Raw genomic sequence first — 25,023 nt, 5'->3', positions numbered from 1 at the left:
TTTTGTGTTGTAGGTTTTGAAAGGTGTGGGTTTTGAAAGGTGTGCAGTGACGAGTCCACCAAGAAAGTGTCATACAGTGTCATCCCCTGCCCTGAACACCCTCGTGCCCTGCCTGGTCATCCCCTTCCACCCAACCCCTGGGCTTTTTACTGTCTCCATAGTTTCGCCTTTACCAGAATGTGACTTGGTTGAAATCCCGCAGTTGGAGCCTTTCCAGCCCGACTGCTTGTGCTACGGTTGCTTCTCTTCTCGTTGGCTTACTGGCTGTCCCCCTCCCGCGCCGGCGTTCATGACGGCTCTGCTCCTCACAGTGTGCATCTGGGAGTGACCATGGATGGCCGCCTCCTGCTGGTGCGGCCGCTTTACTCTGCTGCTTGGTCTGTGTCTGAAGACAAGTGACAGCCATGTTTCTGGTGGTTTACAGAGGCACTGGTTCCTCTGGCCTGGCTGGGTTGGGAGCCTTCAGCCTTAAACCACTGTTTCGTGGCCGACATGTCATGGAAGGTGCAGAATTGGGGGGAGGTTGGGTTTGCATTTTGTATGGATGTTGTCTTAGGTTCTTTTAGACACAGTAACTCAATACCCTCTGTACCCTTGCAATGGAGCTCTTCCTCTCTCCATTTCACAGATGGGGACACAGGAGATCAGAGAAATGAACCTGGCAGGTAGGAAAGCAGGGGCTTAAACAAGGCTTCATCGAATTTGACACCTTTGTGCTCTGAGGGCACTTTCTGAGAGCTGCTGCAGAGCCCCGTCATCGGCCCTGCCCTTCCCTCCTCTTTGCAGAGACTGCAGTGAAGACGTCAAGGGGATCTGTTTAGCCAGTGCCTCTCAGCTGGGAGGGACAGCGAATGTGATAGAAGGCACAATCAGGATTCAGAACGGGTTCAACTGCCTGCATTGCCAGCTGGGAACCAATCAAATGAATGAGCTAATAGGAATAAATGGCAAGTCCTACGTTCAGGTGCACGAGCTGATCAGTCGGCTCAGCAGAAGGCAGTGAGGACAGTTGGGGTTGACTTTGTCTTCCGTGGGAAGCGCGTGTGGTCACTTTGCCTGGATTACGGCAGTTGCCTCATGAATGATACCCCTGCATCCTCTTTGGCCTCATTCCGTTGTTTCTACATCATCTTTCTGTGATGCAAATCTTTTACCTGCAGTGGCCCCCGTTTGCATTTCATTACCTGCATTTGAGAGCATTGCCTGGGCCTCACCGCTGCCTCGGACATGGCCTTCCAGCCTCGCCGCTGCCTCGGACATGGCCTTCCAGCCTCGGAACAGTCTCCTCCTACCTTAGCCGCAGCTTCCTCACTGCCCTTCAGCTGCCCTGGCCTCTTTCATTTCTGGGATGTGACGTGCTCCCTCGGGCCGCCGGGGCTCTGTCGCATGGTGCCTGAACTCTCTCTCTCATGTCTGCTCAGGCCTGACACCCTCCAAGTGGTTTTCCAGGCCCAGCCTGGTTCTGTGCTGTGATGGTGTGGCCACCCAGGTCCTCGTTAGCAGTAAATGTGCACTTGCCTGGCATGTGGTGAACGTTGGCTCAGCTGCCAGACTGTCATCCCTGTGAACAGAAGGGCCCTGTCTACCTGTCTACTTTTCCCCATCTGTGTCAAGGGACCCCAAGGCCACCCCACGGAGCCACACTCGTGGCTGTGATTCCTCACAGGGCAAGGATGCAGAGGAGACTCCATCAAGGGGTAAAGTCCAGAGGAAGTGGGGTGAGCTTCCAAGCCCTCTCCTGGCGGAGTCACACAGGACACACTGGATCACTCCAGCATGGGGCTGGGACGACCTGTCCGAAACACTGTGCCTACTGGGGAAGCACATTAGAGACTCAGCACCGAGAATGTTAGTGGGGACTGGGCATACGGACACTCTCTGCTTGGCATGTGCCCAAATGTAGCCTCCTAGGGGGAGAGCAGGTGCCCAGGGTGAACCACACTGCACAGTGTAGACCCGCCGAGTCAGCCAGATCGGTCAGGGAATGGTGGGAACTCTCCCGAAACCCACATTCTAGGCACCCGCCGGGGACCGGCCTTGCAAGCAGGACTCTCCGGGGATGGCATTCCCAGGCCTGCGTGTTTGACTCCTTCGCACACATCGATACTCAGGACTTGATTTTCTGGCACGTAGGAGGCTTTCAGTGTTTGTTGAACAGATGAAAGAACTAGTATCTGATGTGGTTCTGCCTTCTGCTGGACTGGTGCATTAACTGCTTTAATGTATTAATGGCTGACAGTGGAGTGCAGCTGTGACAGGAGGCGTCCTAGCTCTGTCCTTGCGTGATCAGAGCCCAGCTTCTGTGTTGAGGGCTGGTGGCCAGGGGCCCCTGAGAGGACGTGGAAGGGAGTCTTTTAAGAGTCGAAGGAATCTGGTCTCTCAGGCCGTGGCTTGCAGAAGAGACTTCCCGAGCTGTTTCGGAGGCAGGTCAAGGCCTGTGTGCGGAAGGCACATTTGGTTTCGGCGTGGGGAAGACACTGTGTTACGGTGAGATTAGCCTGGAAAGAGGAGGCTGGACTTTGTGGGGAGTTGGATCCTGGTCCAGGTGGAAGAGCCCTTTGTCAGAGAGGCAGGAGGAGTGTAACTTCTCCGTGAGCTGGCAGGTTTGCCTCCTGGTACTTCCAGCTGAGCTGATAGGAATTTATATTTCAACTCTTCCCTAAAATGCTCCCTGAGAAAATTTTATTCTACTTTTCTTCCGAAAAGCGCAGAAAGTGTTATTTGTTATTGGGAGGAGTGTGATGTTGTAATGGCAACAGGTGTAAGGCAAGCTGAGAGCATGTTAAAAAATTTATATTCACAGACTTTACCTTCTGTGAAACATTTCGCAAAAGGCCATTGTCTTCAGCCCTTCCTTTCTTCCCTCTGACTCATACGTTTTGTAAATTATATCCCTTTTCAAAGACACACGATCTCAATTGGAAAGGATATGCGTGTTTACTTTTTATGAAGGGAATAATGTTAATATTATTACTAATGATATTTTTATAAGCGTAGAGTATTTTTGCTTACAAGATCCTGTTTTGCTGCGCAGGTGCATGTTCACTAGCACAGGTGCACGTTCACTAGCGCAGGTGCATGTTCACTAGCACAGGTGCACGTTCACTAGCGCAGGTGCACGTTCACTAGCGCAGGTGCACGTTCACTAGCGCAGGTGCACGTTCACTAGCGCAGGTGATCTGGGGCCAGGTGTGGGAGGCGGGGTGCTGGGCTGGGGTATCCTGAGGGCAAATCTGATTTCTGGGCCTTAAGCAGACAGAGCCCGTGATCTGCCCAGGGGTCTTGGTGGAGCCTGCGGGCAGCAGGCTGCTGGGAGGGCCCGGGCAGTCAGTGCCTCCCCGGGACAGGCTGCTGGGAGGGCCATGGGGTGGTCTCAGTCATTCCTTTCCTCAGCCGCCTGGCTCTGGGTTCCTTGGCCACGGTGTCTGCCTCCTTAGAGTGCCCTTGGAGGCTTCCTGGCCACTGAGTGGGGCCTTCTGCAGCCTGGGCTCACCTCCGGAGCCAGGAGGGCCCAGACCGACCCCCGCCCCGTGCTCTAGCCTTGGTGTCTCGCCCTCCGGAGGTGGGGCCGGGGGTCCGTGCTGCAGTCTTCTGAAGGCTGGTCTTCTCTGCCCCTAGTCTGAAGCCAGAATGCCAAGGCCATAGCTGTCAGTCTTTGCAGGTCTTCCAAAATGCAAACCTTTTCTCTTTCAAAATGCAGACCTTTACTTTATGGGCTCTCAGTGCCATTCTTTTTTATTGTTTGGATTTCTGAGAACCTGTCTTCCCTACCTGGGTTTTGAACAAATTGAGAAATAAAGTTGTCGCAGATGGAGGCCAAATAATAACTATTTCTGCTCGAGAGCCTGAGATCCTGTCTTAGTGGGAGAGCCACTGAGTTGGCTGACCGATCCCAGGACCCATCAGGCTCGCCCACCCCATCAGAGCCGGCGCTGCGGGCCGGGCCCTGCCCGCCTGCTGTGGAACCTCTGAGAAGTGCGAGGGACTGAACCCACCTTCGCCTCTCCCCGTTTTAGCCTCCGTGGAGCGAGCATTTCTGGGAATAGAGCCAGTACAGGAGAGGCAGCAGCTGCGCTCCCTCCACCTGGCGCTGACTCCAGGTCTGTCTGTTATTCACATAACCATCAGGGCCCTGGACAGCCGGGGGCGTGGCCTCCCTTGGAGTGGGAGAGATCACAGTCCCTCAGGACAGACCAGTGGGGTGGTTAGAATGTGCTCCCCACGGCTCCAGAATTTGTCAGAATAGGACATTCATTAAGTAATCCTAAGGCCTCTCTGTACTGGAGGCGGCCACACACTCTGTGGTTTACTTCTCACCCTTAATTCTGTGCGGCTGTATTGTTCAGCCGGGCTCGTCGGGATTCCTCCACGACATGATGCAAACTTGCAACACACAGTGTGCCCTAAATGTTAACATAAATCTGCTTCTGTTGTCCAGTCTCTGGGGAGAAATTCAGTCTTAAAGGGTAACCACTGCAAGTTCAGGTCCAACGATGATGACAGTCAAAGGAATTCAAGTCTGGAGCCAAAATTTCTTACTCCTGTTAAATTTCAAATATATGAAAGCTCACAATTTGTCCTTCACTTGCTGCTGCGGCTCCATCTCAGCTGGACAGGTGCCGGGGTCTCACTGACACCGTCACAGCTCCTTCAGGCCTAAAAGTCCTGCCCATTAAACGCCGTATTTTGGACAGCCAAATTCAGGAGGCCTCCAAGCTTATCCCTGAATCGGCCCACGACATCTAGGAAACAGATCATCCCCAGGCCCCGGAGCAGTCACTGCAGAGATCCGCTCTCCGGAGCCCATCCTTCCTGCCACCCAGGGTCACCAGAGGGCCTTGGCGTCATTCTAAGTGAAGGTGGCAAACGGAGTTTTCGCGGTTCTGCCCTCACAGAGATGTGACAGTTTGGAATCCAGAGCCCGTCACTTGAAATCCACCTGGGAGAAATCCCTCAGCAAGCGGGCAGGTCTGACTCGGCTCATTTTCCATTTCTAGGGACAGAAAAATCCTCAGTGCCTTGTAGGCATTTTCTGTGTTCTGGGCCACAGCGGCCGCCATGCCTGTTCTTGTTAGAAGATGTCACGTGTGCTCTGGGTGTGTGCGCGGGTGTGTGTGCGCGCGCTTTGTGTGTGTGTGTGCATGTGTGAGAGAGAGAGAGAGAGAGAGAGAGAAACGTAGTGAGTGCTGGCTGTGTGTGTTCACATTCGACTTTCCAGACTTGGGAATGCTGCTGGCCCGAAAGCAGTCACTCAGCTCCACGCTTGTCTTACCTGGGGTCCCCTCCTGGGTTCTGGAGCTGGGGGTTCTGTGAGTGCTGTTTCCACGTTACTGGGGCCTCCCGAGGGCTGACACCCTTGCTGTGTGCCCCGTCACCCTTCCTTGCAGATTCTGTGCACTCTGTGGCTGCGTCCCCTCACAGCACAGGGAGGCCTGCCTGGTTGACCACCTCCAGGAACGTTGTTCTCGAACCGTTTTCCAGTCCTGAGCCTATGGAAGAGGGGTATCAGTATCAAGTCCAGATCAGTCCTTCCACTTTACTCCTGGGCTCTGAATGTCGGGTGCCATGTGGACAACTGCCCGTGTAGACCTGCTCCCCTGTCACGCAAAGCTAGCACCTCCGTCCTGCCAGGTGGTGCCTGCAGACCCCTGCCCTCTTGGGCGCACAGGCAGCAGATCATCCCCCACTGTCGGAGAGGCTGCCCTGACGCTGCCTTCTGCAAGCTAGTACCTGCGTGGTGGCCTGAGCCCGCTTGGTGAGCTGCAGTTGCCTGTGCCCAACACCTCCTGTTCGGACCAAGACTGCATTACCTGTGCCCTTACTGAGGCCAGTGGCCTGCCTGGCTTCCCCTAGCTGAGGCTCCTGGGGCCATCCCCAGTGTCATTCCCTGAGGGCAGAGCTGCCACAGGCAGTCATCTCCCAGTGCTGGCCGGGCCAGAGGCCCTGTGTGCTCACTAAAGAGTTAGAAGCCTAGGCCGGAACCCACAGGAGCCCCAGGCACAGCACCCGTCGTTTCGCTGCCTTCTGATTCTCCTTTCTGCACAGGTTCATAGATTAGCAACCTTAGTTCCACCTGCAACCCTGGTTCCCCATGCCATGTAAGGCAGCACATCCGCAGGTTCCAGGGATTGGAACCTGGGCGTCTTTGGGGCTGGTTATTATTCTGCTTTCCACATTCACTGCTGTTGGGTACAGATTAAGTCTGTTAACCACGAGTCTGGTTGAAACCCTCCTTCTGAAAATGCCCCCGAGCACTGGCTGAGGCCCAAAGGGCAGCCTGCATAGGGAATGCCCTTCTCTTGTTGATGGGAGCTGCCTCTTTGTGTTCCTGCTGTGGGATGAGGCAGTGTGACCAGTCTTCTCTGGCCGCACCCCCCAGTGTCTTGTATGTGCTCTCTTAGGTGGTGACACAGGAGTAATAGACCTGTCACCGCCCGGTACCTACTGTGTCTTGAAATCTCTTCCACATTCCACTTACTTATTTCCTTGAGACCTCAGACAGTCCTAGAAGGCAGTGTTATTACTCTCATGTTATTGGTAATGAAACGGAAGCCCAGAGGGGTTGTGTTACTTGCCAGGGTCACACAGCTCCTGAGTCCTAGAGCTGGGGCCCCATTCCTGGGCTGTTTGACTTGAAACTGCCCAGGCCCCCTTCCCTTTGATGCTATGCAGACCTTCTTCTGTTAGTATCTGAACTTAACCTGAGTTCACCCAACTATATCTCCGAGGGTAAAGCCACATGTCCACTGTTTTCAGCATCATGTCATCAGCACTTGGATTGTGGCCACGATGATGGTGCTGTCAGCGCCGGGCACATTTGCCATTGGCTTCCAGCAGGGCTGAGTGCTCGGGGTCCAGGTGGCCAGCGAGGTGGTCAGTTCCCAAAGACTGTTCTGGTCAATGAGCTATGCACTTGGATGCCTGATTTTCAATTTAGATATAAGTGTCTCACGTTTACAAATAGAAACGTACCAGTCAGTGTTCCCTGAGATGTGCATGCTCATCACCTGACATCGGGAAATACTGGACTTTCCCTTCTCAAAATAGCACTCGGCGGCACCGTGAGGGGCTGTGCTGTGCAGTGCGCGTCCGCTTATTTGTTTCTCAAGATAAAATCTGCTTGTGAATTCGTCCTATTATCAAGCTGTTCTCTTTATCCCAGCTGCCTTTTTCCCTTTTGGAAAGTGTGTTTTATTTTATATGCCTATGATTCACATTATTATTTTTTCCTTAGGATAACTACACCTTTGCCCAACCTGGAATTCAAATGAAAGTGAAAATGTTAGAAGAACTCGTGAGCCGGATAGATGGTAAGCCAGCTTCCTGTGCAGCCCCTCTCTGTGGGAAGGGGGAGGTGGCCCCCAGCCCTCGGTGGGACAGGGTGCTGTCCTCATCCGCCGGTGGCATCCTGGCCTGCTCAGGATCCCTCATGGGCATCCTTCTGAGACAGCTGCTGGCGCGCAAGCTGCTCTTATTTCTTCTTCTTAAGGCGATATCATCAGAATTCAGTACATTCGCTTTGCAGGAGAGTAGTGAGTGTGCACCCGAAGCAGGCAGTGCTCACTCCTTATTAAGCTTGGTGATTGTCACCATCTAGGTGACAGATGGTTGTTTATGGTGGTCCTTCGGTACTCTGTTCCCTGGCTCTGTACATCATTTTTCTATCAAGGATGCTAGAATAATCCTCCATGGAATCTAACTAATTACTGAGTCTGGAAATAACATCTTTAATATTACAGAAAAATGACAGTGTGTGCTCAGGCAGTTTCAGATTATGCTTTCATGTTTAAGTGGGGGCTTTGAAATACTCTTTACCTTCATCTTTAAAATAATTCCCCCTGCGATGTGCTGACTGTCATATTACAATAGCAGAGTTTAATTAAATGGAAGTTGAGAGATAATGCTTGCCCGTTCCAGGCATATTCTCCCGATAGTTTGTTAAATTCTTGAACAGAGCATTAAGCAAGTGATGCCAAGCAGAACCAGGCCTGCATTTGTGATACCAGCTGGTCAGCGATGAGCTATGGAAGAGAGACATGCTCTTCCACAAAGAGTTCTACGCACGCTTGGCAAATTATTTCACACAACGTGGAGAGAAACTGCACTTTGCTGGAAACTTAGCCCTGGCCACGTGCCTTGCAGGGTCCTGCCCGCTCAGCGTCGCAGGTCACCGCGCCGTTTTCCCTCCCTGCGCCTTTAGCACGGAAGGCCGTGACAGCAGTCTTCACGGGGAAGGCGCTCGGTTTGGGAAACTGCTGAGTGATATTCTAAAGTGGACTCCTACAAATTACAAACTCCATTTTGTTCCTTGATTGAATCTGATTTTTAACTCTGTGTCTGATGGTTGCTACCTAATTTCCATATCAGGAAGTTGTATGCAGCTCTTCTGATAATACTTTCAGTATTACATTTAGCTGCTTTTCAGTCTATCGTCTGTTAAAAATACTGTTTTTGCCTCCGTCAGTGCATTCCTGGGCGCTCATCGCACGCTGCATCCTGAGGTCTTGTTTGGGTACAGTTGGATTCTTTTCCCTGCCAGCACTTTCACAAGTGTTCCCCAGCCCCATTGAGCTCTTTGAAATATGATTTGCAGTAGATGTGAATTACACGTTCTTAGCAGGTTCTTCCTTTCCTGCTTGTGTCCCTTGGAAAGCATATTTCATGTTTTCTTGGAGGTTAGAAACTTGTGGTTAGTGCTCGTTTGTTCCAGTGCTGCAGTTTGGGAAATACTTGAATTGATTTTCTCTGGTGCTGTGGTTTAGAAAGAAGCACATTGCGGATTTGCTGGATGATTGTTTAAAAGAGCAGCAACAATAACCAAAGGAACCCCAACGAAATCTGTACTTTTTAGTAAATCATATTTTTATTTTCAGCACAGCCTCTGAGTAGGCCATTTTCATATGGCAATTTTTTGTTTAAAGGATCGGTGCTTCACAACAGACAAAGATGTGTGTTGCTGTAAAGAGGTTAAACCGTGTAACTTGTTCCTGTTCTTCTAATGAAACCTTAAGGAATTTCTATCATGGCCTCAAAATAAGAATACCCAGGCTGCTAAAGCAGTAAATAGAATTTCTCGCGTTGGAGCTCTCAGACTGGTGGGAGCCATCAACCCTGAGCAAGCTTGGGAGAAGCATCTGCAGGCCTTGACCATGTGAAGCTCCCCTCCCCGGTTTCATCACTTGCCTCCTAGAGGAAGGATTTGTGGGTTGGAAGTTTTGCAGGGATTGTAAAGATTTTATTAAGGGCAGAGAATATTCTAGGAAGAAAAAATTGCTTAAAAAAGACAAGCCTGTCAGGCCGGGCATGGTGGCTCAAGCCTGTAATCTCAGCACTTTGGGAGGCTGAGGTGGGCGGATCACGAGGTCAGGAGATTGAGACCATCCTGGCTAACACAGTGAAACCCCGTCTCTACTAAAAATACAAAAAACTAGCCGGGCATGGTGGTGGGCGCCTGTAGTCCCAGCTACTCGGGAGGCTGAGGCAGGAGAATGGTGTGAACCTGGGAGGCGGAGCTTGCAGTGAGCCGAGATGGCGCCACTGCACTCCAGCCTGGGCGACAGAGCGAGACTCCATCTCAAAAACAAACAAACAAATAAACAAAAACAAAACGCGTCTCCTCATTTCTGCGTTTTAGGAGGACAGCATTTATTTCAGAAAATTTTGATAATTCGGTGAAGGAAAACATCTTCATGGACTGGTTGAGAATGGAGAGGTTTTGCGGACATTGCCCAGATGGGAATACTTCAGAAAAGAGCTGAATTGCTCTGCAAAGTCAAGTGGAATTTCAGCAGTGGTGGCGTGAGGATGGGGGCTCATCAGGAGCCAGCAGAGAGCTGGAGGATGGGGAGGTCTTGGGGATGGAGGGAAGCCTGGTGAGGGGCGAGAGGGCAGATCGGAAGAGGGCCGCATCACTCTCGTTTTCTTGAGGTAAGGAGTTGCGAAAGAATCTCTCAGAAGCACTGCTGAGTAGTTTCTTCTTACCTTGAGAAGTACTGTGACCCTTCTCTGTCATCCCTAAGCCTTTAGAAAAAGTCTGCCGTGGAGACACGAAGGTGCTGAGAATGAAGAGAGAGGGCTGTGTGTGTAATGGAAGCCGCGTGGAAAGGAGGATGGGCAGCAGCCTTCGAGGGTGTGTGCTGGGCGGGCAGTAAAGCGAGAGGCAAGCTCGTGGATGCGAAACTCCCCGGGAATGCCCTGTACCCTTCGGGACAGACACTGTAGGAGCTCCCACAGAGTCAGAGAGGGTGACTGGAGCCACGGAATTTGGAGTGAAAGAAAAAGGTGAGAGTAGGAGGAACATGCATTTTCTTTTTTTTTTTTTTTTTTTTTTTGAGACAGTCTTGCTCTGTCGCCCAGGCTGGAGTGCAGTGGCGCGATCTCGGCTCACTGCAAGCTCCGCCTCCCAGGTTCACCCCGTTCTCCTGCCTCAGCCTCCCGAGTAGCTGGGACTACAGGCGCCCGCCACCACGTCTGGCTAATTTTTTGGTATTTTTAGTAGAGATGGGGTTTAACTGTTCACAGGATGGTCTCGATCTCCTGACCTCGTGATCCGCCTGCCGCGGCCTCCCAAAGTGCTGGGATTACAGGCGTGAGCAACCGTGCCTGGCCGGAACATGCATTTTCAGTCGTGGCAGGCTAGATAATTTCAACCACGTTTCCCACTGGATAAGAGTGTTTTTGTTTGTTTGTTTGTTTGTTTGTTCGTTTTTTGCCAACAAACAAAGCAAAAAGAAAGAGGCCAGGCGCGGTGGCTCACGCCTATAATCCCAGCACTTTGGGAGGCCAAGGCGGGTGGATCACGAGGTGAGGAGATCGAGACCATCCTGGCTAACACGGTGAAGCCCCGTCTCTACTAAAAATACAAAAAATTAGCCGGGCGAGGTGGCGGGCGCCTGTAGTCCCAGTTACTCGGGACGCTGAGGCGGGAGAATGGCGTAAACCTGGGAGGTGGAGCTTGCAGTGAGCCGAGATGGCGCCACTGCACTCCAGCCTGGGCGACAGAGCGAGACTCCGTCTCAAAAAAAAAAAAAAAAAAGAAGAAAGAAAAAAATAAATGTCTTAAAAGCATTGAACTGCTATCTACAAAATAAGGACTTCCTGGGCCAGAGTGGTGCTAGGACCCAGCTAGGTATGTCCAGCACTAAAGCCCCCGTTGTTCTGAGTGTGTGTTTCCTGATGCAGAAGAAATCATCCCAAAGCTAGTTGTAGTTTGGATGCCTCATGTAGTGCTTGGATCCAACCCATTTAGTCAGGATAGGGATCTGAGAAATGCCCATATAGTTTCCGAGACCCAGAATAGTGACACGTGAGGGTAAAGCGGAAGTGATACACCCTCATAAAATCTAGGTTCCAACCTGACAGGACCTGGATTGTTTGAACCTTAATTATGGTGAGTCTGTACTGGAGTTCCCCAAAATGCTAGCGAGAAGCAACACAAAATCTTTTTTTTGGAGGAAGTTACAACTCAAATTGTAATTTTTTTTTTTTTTAAATAACCCCAAACAGCTTTTTCAAATACAATGACCCATACACATGAGCCCAGCAGGTGGAGGCTGCGGTGAGCCGAGATCGCGTCATTGCACTCCAGCCTGGGCAACAAGAGTGAAATCCGTCACACACACACACACAGAGTTGGATGATGTTTTTGTGGCCAGAAATATGCCATTGGAACTTAACTGTTATTCTATCAATCAGCCTGCGGTAAAATTGGTTTCATTATATGTCGTTTTGCTTCAGGTCACAGCTTCCAAGAACCTATGCATGATTCTAAGTGAGTATTTGGTGGCAAGTGCTGCCAAGCTCCACAGGCACCAGCCTAGAAAGGACTTCAGAGATAAGAGTATAAATCTGGAGTTTTACCCCAAATTTAATTCTTTTATATAATCTTTTGGAATATTTTAAGGGCTTGGCATTTTTCTTCAGGAAGAATAATTTTTCTGAAAAATTACTGAAACAAGGCTCATGGCTAAGTGGAATTAAATAACTAAAAATTAAGTATAAGTCTTAAAGTTTATTTTGTTTTATGTTAGAATAGGGCATGTGTCCAGCAACTCCACAAAAAATAGAATTAGGATGTCATCTAATCGGTATTATCCTGCCTTGTGTTACTTAAAATTTTTTAAGCATTTGTAGGCTTAAAGAGGATACACTGTTCATTCTACAATCATCTAGCTAATATGTTCTCAGTATTTGTATTAATTGTCAGTCTGTTCCCTACTTAGCAAAGGATTTGGTATGTAAAATCAACAGTTCACACCAATTATTTAGTAATTTGCTACTGTAATAATAAATGTACATTTACTCTCCAACTGACAGAATTTCAACATGTAAATCTCATGATGAGATTTCCGCATCGAGAACGCTTACACATACTTGAAATTCCACGTTTTTGCAGTGAATCCTAATGATGTCTCCTGTACGTTTAGTTGTTACATCTGTTACATGTGATGTTAACCTCTGAAATCACGTGATCCCTCATTGCCCCCCAAGATAGAATGGCCAGAAAAGTGGGCTTTCAGCCCTAGCCTTTCCAAAGGCTGGAGTCAGAGCCCCTCTGTCTGAATGCTGGGGCCAGCCTCACCTGGGACTCAGGGTCATGCATCTTTTGTGACATAGGTGATGTCTGTGTAAATGAGATATTTGCTACATTTTTTGATTAAAAAACCATGGAGAACTTACTTCAATATTTAAAAAGAATATTTGAAACCTCAGCAGATGTGTCCGTTTGATTATGTCCATTCTCGATTTTTTCAGATTTAAAGATCAGATCATAAACAACTGCACTGCAGATCAGAGAATTGTCCCATTGGGGGTGACACTGGCCCTAAAAGGGAAGCTCATGGATTGTTTCTGGTGCCACAGTGATGGTGCCCGGGCACCCATGGACGAGGGGAGTGGGCAGAGCTGTTCCCTGGGGCCCTGGTTCTGGTGGGCTCTACCCTCACGTTGGGTCAGGAGGAGCTGCTGGCAAAACCTGGTCATTGCTAAGCTGATCTGAACTTAGCTTGCAAGGAACAGCAACCCAAAGCCTTCCCAGCAACAGCATCGAAGCCGTTGCCGGGGCCACCTAGGGGGTGTAGGATGGACCACAGCCATGTGCCTTCTGAGTTTTCTCCTGCAAACTGTGCCTTCGCCTCTCTTTATTAAAAATTGGGAACAACTAGATCTCTCTACCTTCTAACCCCTGGAACCTCCAAGGGCTAGGGGCGCCAGGCTGAGCAAATAAAAATAGAGAACGCTAGTTAAACTTCAGTTTCATATAAACAGTGAACTTTTTTTTAATATGAGTACGCCCTGAGCAGTGTTTGGCACACGCTGAAATTTAGAGTTCGCTGAGTCTTCTGTATTTATCTGGTAATCCTCCAAGGGTGAATTCTGCGTGGGGTGAAGTGGAATTCGGTCCCAGGCTTGAGCTCCAGGCTACCCTTTCTTCCCCGAGGTTGCAGATGACAAGAATGTTGCCTTAAATGTAATGTGTTATCTGAAATTAAAGTATACACACACACCCTACACACACATGCCTGTATACACACACACCCTACACACACGCCTATATACACACACCCATCAGATACACACACCTACAGATGCACCCCTATATACACATACACCCCTACACACATGCCTGTATACACACATAGCCTCATATACACACACCCCTACACACACGCCTATACACACACCTGCCTTACACACATACACACACCTACATATGCACCCCTATACACACACCCCTACACACATGCCTGTGTATATACACACTCATACACGCACACATCCCTTCACAGATGCCTATACACACACCTGCCATATACACATACACACTCCTATACACACACTCCTGCACACATGCCTATATACATACTCCTCATACATACACACCGCTGCACACACCCCTATATACACACACTGATACACACACCCGATTCATACACACCTACACACGTGCCTGTATACACACTTCCCTCATACACACACCCCTACACACACCTGCCACATACACATATATACACACTCCTATATACACACACCCCTCATATATACACACATGCCTGTATACACACCCAGCCCTACACACACCCCTATATACACACACCTGCCATATACACACACACCCTGCACACATGCCTATACACACTGCTTCACATATGCCTATACACATACCTGCCATATACACACGCAGGCTCCTATACACACACCCCTGCACACGTGCCTGTATACACACGTACCCCTCATACATACACACACCTGCCATATACACATACACTTACATACGCACCTCTATGTACACACACAGATGCCTATATACACACACACTCCTACACATATGCCTGTATACACACCTGCTATATATGCTATACACATATGCCCACACACCCCTGCACAAGTGCCTATATACACACACACGCCTATATATACATACCTGCCATATACACATAGACCTACATACACACCCCTGTATACACACACACTTAAGTCTGTACACACCTGTTATATATGCATACACACACTTGCCTTTATACACACACACCGCTATATATATACACACTTCTATACACACATGCCTGTACACACCCACCATATACACACACCTGCCATATACACATGCATGCCTGTATGCACACATACTCTTAAAACACATCTATACACAAACACACGCCTGTATATACACATACCACTCTACACACTTGCCTATACACACCTGCCGTATATCCACACACCTCATATATACACACATGCCTATACACACATGCTGCATATCCATGCCCCTCATATATACACAGAAACACTGTTATACACACACCCCCTACACACGCCTATACACATATACACACACTCCTATTAGATACCCCCTACACACATGCCTATACAAACACACCCCTCATATGTACACACACCCCCACACACGCCTGTACACACATACCCCTATGCACACACCAATACACATATATACACATACCCTTTAACACATACCCTTATACACACATGCCTATACACCCACCATACACACGCATACCCACACACACACCTAGACATGCCTACATGCATGCCTGTAACACACACCCCCTGTATTCACACACATACTCCTACACACATATGCATATACATATATACACAAACCTATATACACACACACCTCTGTATACTCACATACCCCCTACAAACATTTCTGTACACACACATACCCATATACACATACGCATACACACTTACATATACCTACACGTCTATACACACACCCTCATATACATATACACTCCCGTATACACACACAGCTACACACATGTCCAGTATACACACACACCCCCTTATATACACACTCTCCATATACAGACACCCCTATACACATACACAGCTACACACAGATGCCTATACAGACACCCACATATACACACACACAGCTACACACAGATGCCTATACAGACACCCCCATATACACACACACCTCCTACACACATCTATACACAGACACATGTATGCACGTATACACACCCTTATGTATACACACCCCATACACACACACCTACACAGAGTCCCATATACACACCTGCCTATACATGCACACACACTCCTATACATATGTCTTTACACACATACACATATTTGGACACACCCACTTTAGATACGGTTTATCTCATTGGTATATGGTCCCTGCGTTTGAGGCCATTTATGTTCCCATATTCTTGGGGAATGTGTTGACACTGGTCACACGTTTCTGTTGCTTGATGTGTCAGAGGAGGGCCACCCTGTCTCCTCCAGGACAGATTCTTGTTGGTGGCCAAGGACTTCGATTGGGCTATAAATAAACTCTTCTCATTTGACTGTTCACAGTGCAGGCATTGTGGTGAGGCTGCTCACCCAGTGACGGCTTTGAAGTGAAGCTACCCTTCCTTAGTTTTGGTCAGTTTCTGGCACATTTCTTGCTTCCTATTCCTGAAAGCCTGGCTTAGGACTTCTTGACCGCTCTGGTGAATGTGTTCACAGTCAGGTGGAGGTGGACCTCCCTGTAGTAGGCTGGATCTTGGCGGTGACCCCGGGTGTTGAGACCTTAGGCTGTGAGCCTGCGTCCACAGCACATCTTCTGTGGCTGTCTCAGGGCACCCAGGATGGCAGCCTCATTGATCCGACCTTGTAGGAGCTTCTTATTTCTGTTTTTCAGCTCCTTAATCAGCTTTGCGATTTCTTCCTCTCTAGTTCCTTCTCCCCCTGCTCTAGTGGCAGTTGCACCCCAGACCCTCTGCTCCTCTTTCTCCAGCCCTAAGCCATGGGTTACCAGAGCCAGTGCTCTCAGGCCTCTGCCTTGGTGCTTCCTTTGTTCCTGACCGTTCTTTGTCTAAAACCCTTTCTTGCCCTCCTGCCACCTTCCCTGGCAGGCTGCTTTTCATTTGTGCCAAGCCATACCAGTTCTTGATGGTGCTTAGAGGTAGGAGGACGTATTGCTGGGTTGAGCCAAGGGTGAGAAGCCTGAAACAACTGTCACACAGGACCTTGGGCTTCAGAGAGCCTGGAACTGGGGACGGTAACACGTAAGCAGGAAACAGCCAGATGCCAGCCCAAGAAGGACTCTGTGCCATGTGCTCGATGGCGCGGTACACCTGCTGGGAGGGGTCTGCGGGCAGCCCCTTCTTCAGGCCAAAGTCAAGAAGGCGCTCTCGGAATCCCAGAAGGATGTCACTGTCACATTGAACTCAGGGGTCCCAAAGCTCCTGGGTCCCTGAAGAGTTTTTTTCTGTGATGTTCCTCCTGGTTTGGGGCCATCATGAGTACTTCTGAAGTGGGTTGGTAGCGTGCCACAGCTGGCCTGCTGTGCCTAGGGCACTGGGCAGGCACAGGACCTGTGTCCCGCACCTCTGCAGAGCGTTTCCAGCAGGGTGGCCTGGGGACTGTACAGATGAACAGGCAACTGCTTCCGACAGTGACTGGTAAGTGTCACAGAGTGACAGGTGCGTTGTAGGAGCCCGTGGGAGAGGCAGAGGAGCCCTTCGGGAGACTTTGCTGCCCCAGAGATAAAATGGCCTGTGTCTGCTTGGACCCATAACAACATACCACAGGCACAGGCTGGTGGCTTAAAGCACAGTTGGCTTTCTCATGGTTTTGGATGCCACAAGTCCAAGATGAAGGTTCTAGCTGCTTTGGTTTCTGGTGAGGGCTCTCCCCTACGGTTGGGTTGCAAAAGGCTGCCTTCTCGCTCACATGTAGATAGAGCCCTTCCTGGGTAGGTGTCTGTGGGAGTGGCAGTGGAGGGGGAGGGATGGCAATGGGAGAGAGAGCGAGCAAGCAGGAGTTATCTGCCATCTCTTATAGTGACACTAATCCTGTAGGATCAGGGTCCCACCCTCACAATCGCATTTAATCTTAATCATCTCCTTAAAAGCCCCATCTCCATATATAGCCACACTGCATGTTAGGGCTTCAACATAGGAATTTTGGGGAAGCTCTGGCATTCAGCTTGGAAGTGTGGGGTTTAGACCAAGATACAGTTCATGGAAGAAATGATCATCATTATCATCCATTAGCAGGAAGCATGACTCATGTCTTGGGCAGGTGGAGCAGAAGAACCAAGTTTCAAATATTTCAGATTTTCCAAATCAAAATAATGCCATGAGGGAAGGAAAAGAGGACTCTTCATTTTTCTGTTTGAAATTGAGTCTTTGAAGCTTTATAATCAAGGGCACCTAAAAACACCAGCAAATTTGGATTTTGTCCATTGAAATGGCCGTGAAGGACTTACTCCAGAATACTGGTTCGTGATAGATGACTGCTGACAAAATGAGATCCTTCCAATGTTTGTTACGTTTGTTCTGTGTGGAGCTTTCAGTGTGCTGTGGGTTGAGGATGGAGCATCTTGGGGTCAGGTGCCTTTTCTCAGTCCTCTCCATTCATTTCCTAGCCCGGAGGGAGCAGATGCAGATAACTGGAACTTGCCAGCTCTCCCCAGGTATAGAGCTCCTTCATAGAGTTGGCCTGGAGATCCTGTCTGGGACCTGAACCAGGACAGGGCCTTCTCACATCTCCCTTGGATCCACATTTCAGGGCCAGTCTTTGTGGAGCTGGTTTGTAAGGCAGCCTCTGTGTCCAGTGTCTCTGCCCACCTGCTGTGCGGAGCATCCCAACCCTGACCTGCTCCATATCTGCAGGAAGGATAGGACAACAGTGGGCTGCAGTAAGGGGCAAGGCTGCATCTGGAAGGCAGCCCGTTCCTGCCCAGGGTGCTTCCTGATGACATCAGGGCAGCCAGTGCTGGCCCCTTGGAGTGAGGCCTGGGTGCAGGTGCTGAGAGCGGCGGGAGAGCCTTCTGTCCCTTCTTCCATGCAGAGCAAACAAGCTGGTGCCTGTAAAGTGGTAGAAACCTCAGGAACAGGCTGACCTCCCAGTGGGAAGTTAGAAGGAAATTCGTTCCTTACGTTTTGGTGGCTGAGTGACAGCAAAAATGTCAGGCCAGGAGCAACAATGGGAGATTTTGGTTTGTGGACTAGTTTGTGGGTTAGAGGAGGAAAGGACTTATTAGAAATAATTCTCAGAAATTTCTGGCTTATTCTAATCTACTCTTCTGCTCTGTGGGGTAACAGCGTGGACTTTGGAAGCTGGCAGACTTGGGTTGACTTTCTGGCTCTGTTGTATACTGGAGGATAGGCTTTGTGAGGAATGTCCCCACTCTAACCCTTGTTTCCCCACGCATGTGAGGTCATGGGAAAAAAGTACTTATAGGACTGCCTGGTACACTTAACTCTTATGCAGTGTTAGTACCCATTATTGTCATTATCATCACCATCACCATCATCATGATTGTCATCACCAGCGTCATAAACACCATCATCACCACCATCATGTCATCATCACCATCATTATGTCATCATCACCATCACCATCATCACCATTATCACCATCACCGTCGTCATTTCATCACCATCACCATCATCATCACCATCATCACCATCACCATCATCATCACTACCACCATCATCATCATTACCATCACCATCATCATTACCATCATCATTACCATCATCACCATCATCACCATCACCATCATCATCATCATCACTATCACCATCATCACCATCACCATCATCACCATCACCATCATCACCATCATCATTACCATCATCATTACCATCATCACCATCACCATCATCATCATTACCATCACCATCATCACCATCATCATTACCATCATCACCATCACCATCATCATCACCATCACCATCATCATCACTATCACCATCATCATCATCACCATCACCATCATCATTTCATCACCATCACCATCATCACCATCATCATTACCTTCACCACCATCACCATCATCATCACCGTCACCGCCATCATCACTATCACCATCATTTCATCACCATCACCATCATCATTACTATCATCAGCATCATTATCACTATCACCATCATCATTTCATCACCATCACCATCTTCACCATCATCACCATCAACAAATTGTACAACAGATGGGTCCATGGTGGGGCTGAGTGTTGGAAGTTTAGTCTGAAGGGCTCTGCTTCTCCCACGTTGGACCTTGTTGAGCTGCCAAGGTCCCTGTCCATGCCCGCTCCTGAGGCAGCCTCCTCTATCCAGCCCCCAGGGAGGTCAGTTGGAGTGGAAGACACTGGCTGAGTCTGCATCAGTGGCACCGAGGTGACGGTGGCCATTGTTATGAGTCATATCTTACACTTTCACCCGTAAGGAAGAAAATGCCAAAACGTGGCACTGGAGAATGGTTCCACCTGTGTGTGGGAAATGGCTTTATGTACTTGAACATTTTCCTTTTCCTGTGTTTTTAATTCAGATTAAATGTGATTTTAATGAAATTTCTCTGAAAGTTGTCTTGACTACCTTGTAAGGTTAAAATTGACTTACTCTTTTAAGATAGAATTCAGTTACAGCTAGGAAACTAGATTCAGCTTTATTACCACCCAGGTGGAAATATTTTTATTACCCCTACAAAGTAAGCAGCCGAGGAGCGGAGGATAAATCAGCAGTGCAGCCGAGACCGGGGAACAGGCAGCAAGGCTCCCTCCCCCGGCTCTTGTCCTCATTAGGCTCCGGAAGGGCTGATCTGAGCATTTGAAATGATAGTGATATTTCATGTGAGACGTAAGGACATGACAATTGGCAAGGCACATGCGTAGTTGCTGTTATGTGAGATCTAGGGTGTGTGTGGACTTGCTGGGAGGCACGCTGTGTGTGCTGGCGAGGGCTGCGTTCCTGTGCTCCTGGTCTCCTGGTTCAGGCAGGGTCTTGGTCCCCACGGGCCTTCTGCCTACAGGCCTTGACAGTTGAACATGGCTGTTTATTCTGTGACCAGGTGACTCTGCTTGTCACTGTCTGTTGAAATCGTTTCGTGAACCTGTCTGCAGCCTGCGTTCCGGGCTACCCCAGGCAGGAATTTGCTCTCTTGTTGGATGGACGTCCTGAGTTTCTTAAGTCAAGCTGATTTAATGTGCTTTCTATTGAAACTCTAAATGGATATTTTGTTCCTTTTTTGGGAAGAGGGATGCGTTATATAGAACAACAACAACAACAAAAATCAAAGAAATAGAAGTTTCATGTAATCCCCAAAATAATGTGTTAGGAATATACACCTGGGTTCTAGTTCAGCCTCGGTCCCTGACTCTGGACTTGGGCTGCTGCTGGTAATGATGACGATAATGGCAGCCAGCGCTGATGAAGTGCCTGCAGTGTACGGGACACTGTTCTCAGCTCTGTGTCTGTTTCATTGTGCTGACCTTTCGTAACCGCCCCATCAAGTGCGTAAATGGGCCCCACCCCCATGCTCAGAGTCCTGCCCATCTCTGATCTCAGCTTTCCCGCAGGCTAGACTATCTCCAGGTTGCTTCCGGCACTGCCCATCTGGGTTGGTGCATAGGAGAGAGCCCTCCCTGTTCCTTCCTACCCACTTGAGCAGCCTTGGGGTGTCCTGTGGGCCCAGGGGGCTTGCCTGTCTCTGCTCCGGGGTTTCCTTAGGAGCCGCAGCCTGCAGCTGTGCCTGTGGTCGGGCCCTCCACCTCCACTCCCCACGCTTCCTCCTGGGGCTCCTGACCAGCCTTTAGCTGTGCCTGTGGTCGGGCCCTCCACCTCCACTCCCCCAGGCTTCCTCCTGGGACTCCTGACCAGTGTCTTGTGCCTTATGGTGCCCCGCCCACCTCATGACCCTGAGAAGTGGGAGGAGATGAGAAGGTCGAATATGCCCGTTCGAAATGAGGAGTGGTCGTTCCTTCTTTTTTGGCTTTGAGCACATGCCTACGTTTTCATCCCGATGTTCCCCGTAACCAGTGCCCAGTTTGTAGAGTGGCCTCAGCAAATGTTGGGGAACTAAGGGATAAAGTGTTTAATGGAGCAGCCTGCACGTCAGGGCTCCAGCAGCCTGTGTGGCTTCACATTGCTTCAATATAGCTCATGGGTGACGCCCCCCTGCTTAAAGAGGATGTTTGGAGTGGGGATTTAAAGCAGTTTCTCCGTTATTTTCATCTCCAGATGTCTATGATATCCTTTGGGTTTTCTCCATAGCTTTTGTTTTCCCTGAGGATCTCAAATCCTTATCCTACTGCCCTTTTAATTCATAGAATAGATAATCTGCATGTGCAGAAAAGCTCCGTAATTTTACCAGTGCAGCCTCCGCTACTGCTACACCCCCCGTGCAAGCGACAGAAGACAGTGTTACGTTTCTGGTATAAATGACGAGGATGCTTGCTGGCTCCCTTGCTTACATCCGAGAATTGTCTTTGCCTCACAGTAAATCCTCTCCCACCCCGCTCTGCCTTGGTGGCCTTGTCCCCACCCTGCCCCCAGCGGATTCTGCGTACCCGCCCCTGCACACTCACCTGTGGGCCCCTCGGGTTCACTGGCCTCTCCCAGCCATCGACCATTGTGCTGGGAGGAGAGGCCGAGTTTCCTCTTTGGAAGAGCCTTGATCTGGAGTGACAACCTTCACATTTATTTTCCCCCACCCCAAAGTTGTTAAGATGGTCAAAGGAGGTGATGCCTGCCAGCGTGCTTTGAAATGTTCGGTTCCGCTGTGAAAAGTTGGCAAAAGCCTGAACAGAAGATTCCATGAGTCAGAGGGTCCTGGGGCTCACATCCCCCCACCCCTCCTGCCCCTGAGCCATTAAAACCCAGACCAGCCTGGCGCTGGCACGTTCTTCTCTGTCCCCATCCTGAACCTGCCAGCCTTTCCCTGAGGTCCCCAGGCCTCAGGGGGTTATTGTCAGGCCCCTCACTGTCGTCCCGGGCCCTTGGAATCAGGCCTCTGTGTCCAGAGTGGTGCCTTGGAAGAGAGGTATGGCCTTGTCACTGGGGTCCTCCGTGGCCCTCACCTGTTTCTCTACTCTGCTTCTTTCTAAGCCTTGCTGCCTCCCTGACTTTTCCTGCGTTCCTCCCAATTTCAGCTCATTTTAAGGTATTCCTCCTGAACAAGTAGAGAGAGATTCATTTACTTAAAACTGAGGGACAGCTTTCATCCCACTTTTGGACTGTGGCCTTCAGGTGGGACCACACTTCAGTCCCCGGCTGGACAAAAGGAGTCGCTTATTCTTGCAGAGCTCATGCTGATGTGTAGTTGGCTGATGACTGCGGAGGACATTCTGCCCTACATTAGAAGACGGAACATGAACAGTTGTTCCGAGAGCTCATCCTTCCAGGCCTGTACTTAGCACAGAATCATAAAAAAACTTGCTGTTCAGAGCGGAGGGTCCTCTGAGATCAAGGTCAGATCTCAGATCAAGGTCAGATCTCCTGACCTTGTGATCCGCCCGTCTCGGCCTCCCAAAGTGCTGGGATTACAGGCTTGAGCCACCGCGCCCAGCCAGCTCAGTGTCCCTCTTAAAATCAGGATAGGAGGCCACATTGCAGGTGGAAACGACTTGCCTTTCCATGCCAGGGCTTGCTGGGGATGAGGACAGTTTATTTTGATGCGGTCGTTTTCCTTTCCATACCATAAGCCATTGGTCCTGAAGTAAAAGGCATTGTTCCCCTGCACTGGAGGGCACATCCCATCTCTCTACTCCTCTCTATCCCCTCGTCTCTCTAGACCCTGGACTGTGGGTTCCCGCTGGATCAGCCCTTCGAGGTGAGGGACATTCCCACTCTTCTCAGACCCACTGTCACCTAAGCCTTCCTCTGCAGTCAGAGGTCCATGTCACTGCACACGCCGGTCCTCCCACTCTGCTGTGCCTGGGTCCTCCCCTCCAGAGACCCTCGGTTTGATCCTCTGCCGAGCGGAAGCTCTGGTGATCTGGGGGTGGGCGGTGGACCCAGGCGGTGGGGCGTATGGGGATGTGCAGGGGTGGCTGTGGGGTCTAGCTGCTGCTTACAGACCACACTCCTGTGTCCCCTCACCCTGCCGGTGCCCCTCTTTGAGGATGCACAGTGCTGCCAGTCTCTGATGGGGGCTCATCAGGTGCATCCGGGCTGCCCCCGGCTCTCTGCAGCGCTGGCCTGGGCTTTTGCTTTCTCAGACCCCTGTGAGGACCACTTGTCCATCTGCCTCCCAGGTCCTCCCATCTGGCTTTTCTCCCCTCCTTGTGTGCGTTGAGTGTTGACTCTTCTGTGGTTTGTGAGGTGTTGGGACCAGGAGAGGTGAATACAGGTGCCCAGGGCCCTCTGATGACTCCCATAGCCCCAGGCCTTAGTCCGCGCTGTCCCAGACTAGACCCAGGGCCCCAGCAGTCCCTGCTGGACGTGCCGTGAGTGCTCTTTTGTAGTGAGGTGGCTCCCGCATGCAGCCATGTGAGGGCCCTGGGGTGGGCGCAGCCCCCTCCGGTGCTCAGTGCTCACTGCTCGTCGAGCCTGCTGTCCCTGCGCCCTGCCAGGCAGCCGTGTCCTTCACCTCGCTTACTCCTCACGGCAGCTTGTTAGGTCGGAACTAACAGTGTCTCCTCCTGACCAACAGGGACACTGAGGCTGAGGGGGACTCTTGTCCGAGTCACACAGGTGAAACTTGGAGTCCATATTGGAGCTTGGGTCTGTCGTCTCTGGACCTGTTGCCTGCTGCCCCTCAGCCAGGGCTCTAGCACGGCCTGTGTGTGGGGTGGGTGTGCTGGGGGGACTGCTCTGGTCTCTAGCTGCTGCCACGTGGGGGCCTCCCCTGCCGTGTTCTGTTAGGGAGCCTCTTGATGTCCTTGGGACACTCCCAGCTGCAAACAGAGCCGCTGTCTCCCTTCTGAGCTGCCTGGGTGACTGGGGACCCCGAGGGGCTTATGTTCACCTGCCCTGTCCTCCCTGGTGCCTGTGCACACACCTGCACAGAGCAGAAGGAATTTGGACCCATAGGTTCACCTCTTGTAACTCGTGTACATGGCTCAGGCGTTCCTGACGCCACACCTGTGGGACAAACTGGACACAGCAGGGTGTTTTGGGGGCACAGAGCCACTGTCAGAGTCGTACATCGCACACACCCAGCAAGTGATAGCATGTGACCGTACGTGGTGCTGAAGGTGGCCTGTGTCGGCCATGGGCTTAGTGATTTGGAGAACCAGGATGCGGTTCCTGGCACAGGTGCCTGGGGGGCACCTGGAGGAGTGCGACACTCCCAAGGATCCCTCTGCCTAAGCTGCCTGGGGAGGAAGGCTCGCTTTATTTAATTCACACGCACAACACATTCCAGGAACAGTGAATGCTTTTAGCTCCCTGTTTAAATGACTGAATTATAGAGGTGTGAGGAGGCCACGCCCACCCCCTTTTACAATTGGCGCCTCCCTTCTAATTTCGAGGAAACCTGCAATTCAACTGGAATCTGTAATTTTCTACTTGATCTTACTCTAGCTGTTCTCCCATCATACTTCTGTGAGCACAGAGAGCTCCAGAAGGAATCGTATCTTGTCTTGTGACCACACACATATAATTGTTCTGGTTGAACACGTTTTACCATGCGGTGTCTGTGCGGGCTGCTCCCTGACAGCAGCAGCCGGTAAGCCAGGGCCCAGCATCCAAGAGGCAGGTGTGCAGTGACGGGAGGTCCAACATCCCTGGCCACAAGCCACTCTGCGGTGGTCTCAGCCAGGAGGAGAAGGGAGCC

General features: G+C 50.4%; 1 protein-coding gene across 13 annotated transcripts in view; it reads left to right on the top strand.

Annotated features, from left to right (window-relative positions):
* The window catches only part of TBC1D22A (TBC1 domain family member 22A), a 414,723-nt gene that overhangs the window by 235,762 nt on the left and 153,938 nt on the right, over positions 1-25,023 (top strand). For all 13 annotated transcript variants that reach the window (XR_012418607.1, XR_012418608.1, XR_012418606.1 and 10 more), the window contains one exon: positions 7,235-7,310. Coding sequence is in view for 10 of the 13 variants with exons in the window: in XM_065521728.2 (XP_065377800.1) it covers positions 7,235-7,310 (76 nt within the window). In the remaining 3 variants the exon portion in view is untranslated. The remainder of the gene's footprint in view (positions 1-7,234; positions 7,311-25,023) is intronic.

The sequence above is a fragment of the Macaca fascicularis genome, chromosome 10, assembly GCF_037993035.2.
Source record: "Macaca fascicularis isolate 582-1 chromosome 10, T2T-MFA8v1.1".
Classification (NCBI taxonomy): Eukaryota; Metazoa; Chordata; class Mammalia; order Primates; family Cercopithecidae; genus Macaca; species Macaca fascicularis.
This window is presented reverse-complemented; position numbering and strand designations above follow the sequence as displayed.